General features: G+C 48.1%; 1 protein-coding gene across 1 annotated transcript; it reads left to right on the forward strand.

Annotated features, from left to right (window-relative positions):
- The first annotated feature begins 2569 nt into the window (after window positions 1-2569).
- On the forward strand, window positions 2570-4213 carry Cpn2 (carboxypeptidase N subunit 2). Its single transcript, XM_035444100.1, has one exon. It carries the CDS (start codon window positions 2570-2572, stop codon window positions 4211-4213), a length of 1644 nt encoding a protein of 547 aa, XP_035299991.1.
- Window positions 4214-12736: the final 8523 nt, after the last annotated feature.

A 12736-nucleotide genomic window follows, 5' to 3' on the forward strand; every position in this document is an offset into this window, starting at 1 on the left:
AAAGGTGTGCACCACTGCCTAGCTAATGTCTGGATTCTTGATGGTTGTCTTTCTCAGGAGCCTCTCCAGCCCTTGTTTTCTAATGACAGTGATGGAGGAGGCCCCAGGCTAAAGGGGTAAGAGGAGCTCTGAGCCAGCTTGGTGGCTCAATGGGTGACACTTGTCCTCAGGAGGCCTTGGCTGTCCTTTTGAGGTTCTTCCAACCATGACTGCAGATTTCCTTGCGGCAATGCCAGGAGGCCTGTGGTCTGCTGAGGGACTCCTGGGTTGTGTCAGTGTCTTAATTACTATTCCATTGTTTCGAAGAGACATAATAATCAAGGCAACTTCTAGAAGGAAACACTTAGTTGGGGACTTGCTTACAGTTTAAGAGGGTGAGTCCATGACCACTATGGCAGAGAGCATGGCAGCAGAGAGGCAGGCATGGTGCTGGAGCAGTAGCTGAGAGCTCACATCTGTTCCACAAGCAGCAGACAGAAAGAGAAACTGGGCTCGGTGTGGGCACCAGTGACACATCTCCTCCAACAAGGCCACACCTCCTAATTCTCCCTAAACAGTCCATGGAAACAGTCAAACACGAGCCTATGGAGAGGTGGGAGTGGGGGCATTCTCATTCAAGCCTCCACAGTCACTGTGCTTGTGAAAAGGCCTTCAGGACCTTCACATCCAGAGTTGTATAGCTATATATGCTGAGGGACCATTTTCTGGAAACTTCCTTTGAGTACCAGTGGCCAAAGGGTTTGGTCAGGAAGGGTGATGGACAACTGGATCCCCTTTGGCATATTAACAACAAAGCTGCTTGTCTCTTATTCTCAGGAGATCTCTAGGCCATGTTTCTGGCCCACTGATAGCCGGTATCTGGACAGATTCGGTCCAGAGAAGGGGAGCTGCCCTGTGGCCTTCTACTCAATGAACACCATGGCCTCTGCAGGAGCCAGTGCTGGCTGCCAACAGAGGGCAGCAGAGAAACAGCCAGAGGATTTTTTTGCTTGGTTGGGTTTTTGTTGTTGTTGTTTTGTTTTTGTTTTGTAAAGTCAAATGTATTATAGCTACAAGATATTTTCTTATGACCATTTTTTTGTTCAAATATCTTTATAATGATGGTGCCTTGCAACCTAACAGTTAGCATAGTTTCCTAATTACTCGCTCTTTCTATGTCTCTGATCTAAACGTGCTCATTCAGGGCCCACAATGACCCTGATCTTGTCAGTACTGTCATTATTCCCATCCTGCATATAAGGAAGTCAAAGCACAGATAATAACATGCCCAAGGTCACTCGACTAGAAAGTCATGAACCTAGGATTTAAACTCACAGGGTTTGAATGTCCACAAGTCATGTACACAGGTAAGAAGATTCCACTGTGGTTTACAGAGTACATGTCTTCCGATGGGCAGGGGCTACTGAGCACCAGTTGGTCTCACCTGGTGGGAAGGTGAACCTACTCTTTCTAGATAATTTTGGAGCGTGGTTTTCAATACAGGACTCCTAGCTTCTATGTGAGACCTACAGGTCCACCAAGGGTTAAGCAAAATGCACCTGGAGACTGCACCACTCATCTGTTAGTAGGTGCTGACTGGTTTCTTTTGTACTTGTTTGTTTTTAGCCAGGCCCTCTCAATATAGCTCAAGTTGGCCGTGAACGTACTAGGCAGTCCAGGCCTAAAACCTCCAACTTAAAACTAAAACTCTTGACCTTCCTCTGCCCCAGCCTCCAGAGTGATGTGATTGGTGTACAACACTGGTGTGGACCACTGTTATAGCCTTTTTTGTTTGTTTGTTTCTTGATGAATACTTAGTAAATGAAGCGTGGTCTCCCTGGGTTTCCTGTAAAACCTTTGTGTCTGGACCCTAGAAAGTTCCCTGGTACAGGGACCATGGGGAGCAGTCGGGGTAGAGAGGACAGCATTTGGCACAGTTCTGAGGAGCCCAGTCTCTGCACTGTGTCACCCTTAGCAGACCCAACTAAGAGGAGGGAGCAGGAACTCCTCCTTGCAATGCCCTAATGTATGCCAAGATCTAGAAATCAAGAAGGATCATGGGTTAGGAATTTCCAACCTAGGGCTAATCTGCCCATATTTTACATATTATTCCATACCACCTGTGCTCATCTCCTTTGGTTTTTTGACTCTTTCCATTACACTCTCCAATCTGGAAAGAACACGGACCCTCCAGAAGACCCAGGCCTTGGTCCTGCTATGTCCACCAACTTGCAGGGTAACTAGATAGGCAACGTGGCTGGTGCCTTTGCTTCCAGGAAATAAGAGTGAGGCCCTACCTTTTGCAAGGCTGCTGGGAGGTAGTACAAAGCTGCTAAAAACACGAGCCGGGACTGGGGCTCAGTGGTAAAGCTTTCTTAGCATGTACAACCCTAGGTTCTGTCCCCAGCAATGCATCCCACAAGCAACTGTTGCCAAAACCAAGGCCTCCTTGAAGAGGTCAATTCTTGCTCACAGTCTGGTCTTGCCTTGAGGGTGGGGGTCACTTTCCAGTGCTCTGGGCACTGCAGTGTGATGCCCTTATTAAAGGCATTCCTTTTGTTTTGTTTTCTGTCCTCCTTGGATTCAGAAGATGTTCCCAGGATCCTGGTTGTGCTGGGCCTCACTTCTGCTCCTGGCCAGGCCCACCCAGTCTTGCCCTATGGGTTGCGACTGCTTTGACAGGGAGGTATTCTGCACAGATCAGCAGCTGGCCACCATCCCACTGGACATTCCCTCACATGTCACAGACATTGTCTTTGTGGAGACTACCTTCACCACAGTGGAGACCAGGGCTTTCAGTAATAACAGTAACCTGACAAAGGTGGTCTTCCTCAACACTCTTGTCTGTCACCTGGAGCCTGATGCCTTTGGGGGACTGCCCAGGCTGGAGGACCTGGAGCTGACAGGCAGCTCCTTCTCCAACCTCAGTGCCGACATCTTTTCTAACCTGAGCTCACTGGGGAAGCTCACTTTGGACTTTGACAGGCTAGTGGCTCTGCCTGAGGACCTCTTTCACCACATGGACAACCTGGAGTCCCTCCAGCTTCAGGGGAACCAGCTCCAGACTCTGCCTGGGAGACTCTTCCAGCCTCTGAGGTACCTGAGAACCCTCAACCTGGACCAGAACTTTCTGAACAAGCTCCCTAAAGGGCTGTTCCAGTCACTTACCAACCTGCAGATACTAAAGCTGAGTAACAACATGCTTACCAGCCTCCCAGAGGGCTTGCTGGCCGATCTGGGCAGCCTGCAGGAGCTATTTCTGGACAGCAATGCCATCGAGGAGCTGTCCCCACAAGTGTTCTCACAGCTTCTCAGCCTGGAGAAGCTGTGGCTGCAGCACAACGCCATCAGCCGCCTGCCCGACTCTGTCTTCTCCTCCTTGTACAACCTGACCTTTCTAAACCTGCAGGACAATGCTCTGTGGACTCTGCCTGCTGATCTCTTCACCCACACCTCACGGCTGCTTTACCTGTCCCTGTCCTACAACCAGCTGGAGACCATCACCGAGGGCACTTTTGCCAACCTGTCCCGCCTGGTCTTCCTCACACTCTCGCACAATGCCATCACCTACCTTCCTAAGGATGTCTTCAGGGACCTCAAGCAGTTGGTCAGGCTCTTTCTGAACAGCAACAACTTGACAGCCTTACACTCAGCCCTCTTTCAGAACCTGTCCAGGCTTGAGCTGCTCAACTTGTCTAAGAACCAGCTGACCATGCTCCCCGGGGGCATCTTTGACACCAACTACAACCTCTTCAACCTGGCCTTGTTCGGCAACCCCTGGCAGTGTGACTGCCACCTGGCCTACCTCGCCAGCTGGCTTCGCCTCTACAGTGAAGGAATCTTCAACAGGGATACCTACTGTGCGGGCCCAGCCTACCTCAAGGGCCAATTGGTGCCCAGCCTGAAGCAGGAGCAGCTAGTGTGCCCTGTCACCCCGGGCCATTTGGGTTTCCTAGCCCCGGGGCTGGATGACAGAGAGCCAGGAGGCAGTTGGGATCTGGCAGTGGAAGGAAGGGCGGCCCACAGCCAGTGCACCTACAGCAACCCCGAGGGCACTGTGGTGCTGGCCTGCGAGGAGGCCCAGTGTCGTTGGCTGAGCATCCGGCTGTCTTCCAGGCAAGGCTCCGACTCTCCAGCAATGGCCTACAATTCCAGTCAGGAGTGGGAGTTGAGGTCAAACTGTGGCTCCATGAGGGTCGTTGTGTCCATTGAGGCTCAGGCTGCTGGGCCCTAGGTGCAGCAAATAGAGTCAGAAGACTTCTTGGTGCAGAGTGAGCTGAATGTGTGATGCTAATGTAAGGGACATGGCCACATCTCCAGGGTAGGAAGGAGTGAGGCCTGCTTCACTTAGTGTCCCCTCATCTTTCCTCGCCATGCCCTCTTGGAATCCACTGGTCTAACAAGGACATCCTCAAACCCTGAAAACCACACCAAGGCCTGGATCAGTTGTTCTCAACCTTCCTGATGCTTTGATCCTTTAATACAGTTCCTCATGTCGTGGCGACTACCAACCATAAAATTGCTTTAGCTGCTACTTCATAACTGTAATTTTGATGAATTCATGACTGTTATGAATCATTTGTAAATGTATTTTAGAGACAGAGGTTTGTCAAAGGAGTCATGACCCACAGGTTGACAACCACTGGTCTAGAGACTGAAACAGCCCCAGTCACAGTGTTTTCAAATTACTGAACCCCACTCCACTCCCTGTTCTGAGTTCTAGCCTTGAGGCTCGTTCACTGTTCACCACGACTGTAGTGTGCAAAGTAGAGGCCACACGCCTTTGACAGATCAAAGGCCCTTTGTCTGTTTTCACTTCTCACCCCAATTTTATTTTCAATGGATAGAGAGAGGAGAGGGATACTAGAGGAGCTGAGGTGACCAGAAAAGGGTAGGGCAGGGATGTGTGGGGAAATGGTATTGTCCTGGCCACTTCTCAAGCTGCACCCAGGAGAAAGGTGGTGCCTTAGGCAAGCAAAGGCCAGCTGAGCGGCTCTCAGACAGGCAGTGAGGCTTTGCCTGTTGGGCACACAAGATGGCTGTCCCCTGAGAAGTGAATGTGTCAGGACAGGAAGGAGGGGAGCTGGTGGACGGGGCAGCTGCTTTGTGCCGTGGCTTTCGGGGCATCTGACTCTGAGCGGCTCTCCTCTGGTTTCTAAGACGTCCCTGCTGTCCTATCTAGTGGTGTTCCTCAGTCACCACTCACAGGACGGGCTCCTCAGCACTGACGGTCTTACGTCTCCATCTCAGGCTCAGCACTTCTCAGCTGCATACCAGCCTCCATATGATTAGCCCCAGCCCTTCTCAGCTGTGTCCCCACCAACTCCCCATAACCATTCAGCAGAATGGGAGGCCCAGAAATTAGGAGCTGGGAGTGTGCTCGAACCTTTCTGAGCCCCATCCTCAGGCCAATGGATGGTCCTCTTTCCATCTTCCTTTTTTCTAGCTCACCCCACGCCCCCGATCATTGCACAGACTCCTACTTGGTTATAGGGCTGCAGAGTGGACAGGCTGATAAGATATAAGATGCACTGTGCCCCGCTACCTCCCCCACCCCCCAGCTCACAGTCCAGGGGAGAAATTGGACAGGAGCTTGGAAAGTAAACTCCAAACACAAAGAGGTCTGTGGGTGAAACTACCAAGGTCTTGGCATTCAGGGAACGTTCTAGTTATGTTTCTGTTGAGATAAAGCATTGACCAAACTAACCCAACATGGGGGAGGAAGGGGTTTTATTTGGCTTACGAGTTTGTATCATAGTGCATCATTGTGCAAAGCCAGGGCAGGAACACGAGGCAAGAACTGAACTGGAACCGTAGAGGAACACTGCTTACTGCTTGCTTTCAGGCTATGTTTGGCTACTTTTCTTACGCTCCATAGGGCCACCTGCCTGAGGGTGGTGCTGTCCACAGTGGCCTGGGCCCTTCCCACGTTCATCATTAATCAAAAAAAAAAGCCCCACTGCTAGGTGTGGTGGCGCACACCTTTAATCCAAACATCCAGGAGGCAGAGGCAGGTGGATCTCTGTGAGATCAAAGCCAGCCTGGTCTACATAGAGAATTCCAGACCAGTCAGAGTTACACAGTAAGACTCTGTGTAACAAACAAACAAACAAACAAACAAACAAGCTCACCCTGAGAAAGTCTCGGGCTAGACTGGGATCCCAAACACACAGTGTAGTCACTGTCTGGCTAAAAAAGACTTTCTATTGGCTAAACCCATGTCCGAGCAGTCTTCTCTGGTGAACACCCCACAACAGTGGAAAGATAGGCCCAGGGGAACCGCAGTGCTGCTGGTTAACGCAGCCCTCCACTTGGGGAGGGGCCAAGTGGTTGGGTGTGGTAGGAGATGCAGAGGAAAGGCCTGGTCTCAGGGGATTCTCTTTTGAAGACAGTGAGGTTGTGAACAAGGGCAGAGGCAGGTTAGGCAAATAGAGGGCAAGGTGCCTGCACTACACTAAGAAGCAAAGCTTCCTCCTCCATCTAGATGCTCAAATGGATGAATTTTAAAATGATAGGAATCTGCTTACTAGCAGATTCGCCAAAGCAACAGATTCCCAGATCCGCTTGGTTCCATATCTAAAATCATTTGGTTTAAGAGTAATCCAGGCTGGGTAGTGGTAGAGCATGCCTTTAATCCCAGCACTCAGAAGGCAGAGGCAGGGGGATCTTTGTGAGTTCAATGCCAGCCTGGTCAACAAAGTGAGTTCCAGGATAGCCAGAACCACACAGAGAAACCCTGTCTCAAAAAAAAAAAAAAAAAAAAAAAAAAAAAAAAAAAAAAAAAAAAAAAAAAAAGAGTACTCAGGACCACATCTTGCAAGGGTGGACAGCTTGGCCTAGAGGCTCTGCGATATTGGGCTGCTGATTCCCATCAGGTGGGAAGTCTACCACTGGGGACACAACAGCACGGAGCACATTAGAGGAGCTTTAGGGCTGTCCATCCAAGGAATGCCTGAGTTCAGGCATGACCCAAGAAGCATAAGAACTCTGGGGCTCCTAGGACTGGTAGGTCAGCACATAGAAGGACTTCCTAAATAAAACGGAAGACTTGGATTTGATCCCAGATCACATGGTAGAAGGAGAGAACTGGCTCCTAAGAGTTGTCCACAGACTTTCACAAACATACCCTAGTAGGTGCACATCTGCACATATCTGTATCTATGAGCCCCATACACACATGCTCACAGAGTAATGATACAGTTTTCTTTTGTTATTTTGTTTCTTTTTTGATGATACAGTTTTTAAAAATTTCTTAAAAGCATAATTCTGGATTACATTAGAATTTAATAAGGTCTTGAGCCAAGTGATGCTGCTGGGGGAAAGAACACTGTCAACAACCAGGCTGTGTAAGCTGTGTGAGCAAGTGGCTTTCTGTGTGCTGCCTGGTCTCCAGGGGGTCCTCATGCCGTGTCTCCTTGTGGGATGGCCCTGTCTGAAATAACAGTTGAGGTTTTTTTTCTTAAAGATTTATATTAGTTTAAATTATGCATATGCATGTATATACTCCCACACGTCTGTATGGGAGTGTGTGTGCCAGTGCCCCCCTGGAGGGCAGACAAAGAGGGTCAAATCTCCTGGACCTGGAGTTTCAGACAATTGTGAGTTCTCCTGCAAGGGCCTAGGAACAGAACCACTGAGCCATGTCCACAAACACCCGAGTTGAATTTTTTTTTTTTTCTGAGCTAGAAGTTAGTGTATCTGCCCTTTGCTTCCAGAACATTTGACATTTAGTAAATTATGCCCTCTTGCTAGGTCTGTTTCTGTATGTTTCATCAAAGAGGTTGATTGAACCTCAGAACCATCTAGGAGTCTTTAGAAACAAACAAACAAACATCAGGGGCTGGTGTTGTGGCTTGGTGGTATTTTGCTGGACATGGTGATATATATCAATATTCCTAACTACTCAGAGGGCTGAGACAGAAGGATCACTTGATCCCAGGAATGGAAGTCTCACTTGGGCTTTATAGGGAGAACCCATCTCAAAAATAAAATAACAAAAGTCTAGTAAACACCCAAACCAAGGCATCTCGGCCTCATCTTCTGAGATTCTGACTAAAATTATGATGGGAGGTGGTAGGGAATTTGATACCAGTTTTGATAGATGATAGATAGATAGATAGATAGACAGATATAAGATAGATAGATGACAGCGTATTCACTTCTCATGATTCTAACCCACAGTCAGGGTTGAGAACAAGGCTCAGCTTGTATAGGTACCACCCAACAGTAGCACCACTTACCCTAAGCCACCCAACAGTAGCACCACTTACCCTAAGCCACGGTTGTGGTAGGAATGCCGGCCTCATCGGACCTACCTGGTGTAACATTGGAATGAATATGTTTGAATGAATTGAGCCACAAATACCATAGAAAAACAAACCTTGTATATTCTTTTTCCTCTTGTCATTGTATAGCGCCTCCTTCTGGCACAAAGGACTCTTTTCCAAGTGACTTTCAATACTGCAGGTCAGAGATTTCCTGCCACCTGCTAGCCATATAGACAGACCACTAAGCTCTGCGCCCCAGTCTCCTTACCAACAGTTCAGCACTTCACAGTGCAACAAGATAGTGGTTGGAAGATAAGTTTCAAAGTGTCATCCTCGTAGTATTGTTATTATTATTATTGTTCAGTCTTTTTACATGATGTTTTTGATCAGTGACAGACCACAGACACAGGCTGTCTCATTAGATAATAACAGCTGAAAATTTCTTATCTTCTAGTGACATGGTAACTGTTCAAACATCAGAGGACATTGCTCACCTGTTTGTGGTGATCTACTGTAAACAAACCTACTCTGCTAGCAGCCATAAAAGTACAGCACACACAATTATACAGCATGCTAACTCTGACGATGCCAGTGAATGATGAATCTACTGGCTTACATATTTACTGTACTGCACTGTCATTGTTTCAGAGTGCATTCCCACGCTATGAAAAAATCATTTACTGAAGCTGGAGATGCAGCCTGCCTGTCTATATGTGTGAGACCCACGGCATCCGGGGTACCCGAAAACAAACAAACACACAGAAAAACCAAAATGCTTACTGTATGGTAGCTTGCTGTTAGATTTTGACATCCAAATACATCTCATGTTGCCCACTGTCTTGATTGCATGAGGCTACGTGGAGTGGCGACCTGTACACTTGAGTTTGGGGCAGTGTGACCGATACCCTGACAGAACCTCTTAGCTTTATCAGAATGTATGCCCTGTGTGAGGAGACATGACTGTACTTCTAGAGAAGCGGGTGTGGGTGTGGGTGGGTTTGGACAAATGCTGGCCAACCTAGCACAAGGCAAGTCCTGCCGTGACTTGTGAGTTTCAACTGGCTTCTGGGGACACATCTGGCGAGGAACCTGCAGATGTTAGGATCCTGGTCTCGGCACGCCCTCTTGTGGTCCGTTAGCAGAACGACTTTCTATGATGACCGTAACTCCTTCCCCCTGCCTGGAAGCTGCAGGCCCAGGTTTCAATCCCGTCAACAGTCAGCACTGCTTACGTCTACTACTGAAATCTCTGCATGGATGTCGTCTGCTTCAGGATTCTGGGACCGCCCTGGCATGCTGGAAGAATCGGGCTTTGTCTCTTTAGAATTATATCAGTTGTTCATCATTTTGGAAAATCATTTTCCCTTGGTAATATATAGCTTGTATTTTAAAATCTTAATTAATCTGAGTAAAGCAGATATCCATTTCTTTTACATTTCCCCTTATGTAATACGAACAGGCACACCTGTCCTTTACCAGGCCCGCGGTGAATGAAGTTCACACACATTGTAGAAGGGATATTTCATTGTAAATGACCTTTTATTTCCAATTCATGCTAGAGCATGTTTTTTTTTTTAATTTTTAATTTGAATTAGAAACAAGATTGTTTTACATGTCAATTGCAATTCCCTCTCCCTCCCCTCCTGCCCTGTCCCCCCAACTAACACCCTACCTATCCCATACCCTTTCTACTCCCCCCCTCCCCGGGGAGGGGTGTGTGTGTGTGTGTGAGGCCTTCCATAGAGGGTCTTCAGAGTCTGTCTTGTCCTTTGGGATAGGGCCTATGCCCATCCCGTGTGTCTAGGCTGAGAGAGTATCCCTCTATGTGGGATGGGCTCCCAAAGTCCATTCCTATGCTAGAGATAAGTACTGATCTACTACAAGGGGCCCCATAGATTTCCGAGGTCTCCTCACTGACACCCACGTTCCTGGGGTCTGGATCACCATGCTGGTTTCCCAGCTATCAGTCTGGGGACCAAGAGCTCCCCCTTGTTCAGGTCAGCTGTTTCTTGGGTTTCACCAGCCTGGTCTGGACCCCTTTGCTCATCCCTCCTCCTTCTCTGCAACTGGATTCCAGTTCTCAGTTCAGGGTTTAGCTGTGGGTGTCTGCTTAGAGCACGTGATTTTAAGGGGTTGAGTGTTCCTATAGGCCTGTGACCTCCCCATGCAGGCTCTCAGCTCTGACTTCTTGTCTGAGACCCTCCAAGGGCTCCTCTGTGGATGTGGATGTCTTATCAGCATTCATTGCTTCCTTTTGTGCTGCTATAACTCACAGTGATTTCGGCCCCAGCCTTGTTTACCAATAACTTCCCTGAGCAGTAACCCTCACAAATACCAAGAGGGTCACTAGGTCACAGGCAATAACCAAGCTCTCATCGAGGTCCTCCTCTACGCTTGCTGCAGCCTTCCAACCACACACCAGTGACCAAGCCTTGCATTGCAACCATGACCTCAAACCCCAGATCTCTTCTCATTGGTTGCCCAGAAAGACTTTGGGATCTTTATGACCATGACACTGGAATGGAGTCCTGGAGCTACAGTGGAATGTGCCACCCTTTGCTTAGACTCTGGCTTCCTCTCCAGCAGGAGCACATAGCTACTATGTATAGTTCTATCTATGTTTTGACTGGCTGGCTGTCCTTTCCTCTCCACTCCCTGGGCTCCGGTATAGGTGACAATGAATATGCTTGCTGGCATAAGTTCTTGAACCTGGATAGGGAACACATCTTTTTTTTTTTCATCTTCACCAGCTGTGTCCATCAGCTGTAGCATGCAGAGGCCTGCTCCTTGCACTGTGAGGTTCACATTGTTTCAGAGGAAGGAATGAAGCCCCAGGACTTCCCCTCATACAAAAACAACAGCACACAGCTTCTTTGTTATGGTTTGAATCTGAAGTATTCCCGACAGACCGGTGTCCTGATGCTTGGTCCCTAGCTTGTGGTTTTGAAGATGCAAGCAGGGCCTGGGGCTGGATTGATGGCTCAGAGGTTTAGAGGCTGCTCTTCCAGAGGTCCTGAGTTCATTTCCCAGTAACCACATAGTGGCTCACAACCATCTATAATGAGATCTGGTGCCCTCTTCTGGCCTGCAGGCATACATGCAGGCAGAACACTGTATACATCATGAATAAAAGAAGCAGGGCCTGGCTAGGAAGCGGTGGTGCACAACTTTAATCCCAGAACTGGCAGAGGCAGGCAGATCTTTAAATTCAAGGCCATACTGGTCTACAGTGACTTCCAGGACAGCCAAGGCTGTCCCGAAAACATGTCTCGAAAACAAACAAATAAAAACAAAAACAAAACAACAAAAGAAGGGGTCTGGCCTTCAGGATTGAACCTTTGAACATTATACCTGTTTTTGGTTGTGATCTCTAGTCTCTGTCCCTGAGCCTGCCACCGTGGGAACAAGAAGCTGCTATAGATTAGGGTCCCTCTACTCTGCCTTCCCCACCATGATGGGCTTGACTCTGACTGTTGGAAACCCCCAGCCATCATTAATCTTTCTTCCCTACACTACTTTGTCACAGTGATGAGAAAAGAAAAGAAACATACCCAAGGCTGGCATGTCACATGCCTCTTCCCACCTGCAAGAGGAAACAGGGGTCTTTCCCAGGGACTAGGCACTTCTGGGTCAGATTCAGAACCTGAAGGGAGGGATTTGTATTGGTCGTTGGAATAATTTTATTTTTTGATCTGAAATCATCATTTCCTGACATGTGACATTGCTTTGACATCTGTGAAACCAGGAAACTTGTGAAGTCTCCTGGCATCTTAAAAATTGGGCCTATGAAAATCCGGGTGTTGCTGGCTCACGCCTTTAATCCCAGCACTCAGGAGGCAGAGGCAGGCAGATCTCTAAGAGTTCGAGGCCAGCCTGGTCTCCAGAGCGAGTGCCAGGATAGGCTCCAAAGCTACACAGAGAAACCCTGTCTCGAAAAACCAAAAAAAAAAAAAAAAATTGGACCTATGAAATGTCAAGTCAAAGGTCCCAAGGGCATGTGCCTGTCATTAGATACCCCAAACTCGCCCACAGACAAAGCTGGTAATCAACTTGAAATGTAAGAACTTGAGCAAAAAAAAAAAAAAAATCCCACTATTCTACCTTTCTACTCACCAAAGAGGAACTTTTTCTAAACCAGTGATGAAGAGTTCCTCGGCAGCCAAAGTAAGGGTCTCAGCACCCAATTTAAAGTGTCTGTATATGCTCAGGGGACATTTCTCCCCTAGAATTCAATGGCTGTTTTGTTAGACCCAGACCAATAGGTTTATACACATGATTTCCAAACTATATAGATTAAAAGCAAAAAACAACAAGCTGGAGGACATGTGGGAATCTTACTGAGGAATATTTGTTGACGACATAGAAAGTGACAAAGTCAGACACAGAGCGCAAAAGCAGGGCAGCCTGCCACCATCATGTTGAGAGAGTCCCCACTGTGAGCACAGCACATTCATTGTCCCTGGGAAAGCCAGCATCCCCTAGCATGCTGC

Source organism: Cricetulus griseus, chromosome 4, assembly GCF_003668045.3.
Source record: "Cricetulus griseus strain 17A/GY chromosome 4, alternate assembly CriGri-PICRH-1.0, whole genome shotgun sequence".
Lineage (NCBI taxonomy): Eukaryota > Metazoa > Chordata > Mammalia > Rodentia > Cricetidae > Cricetulus > Cricetulus griseus.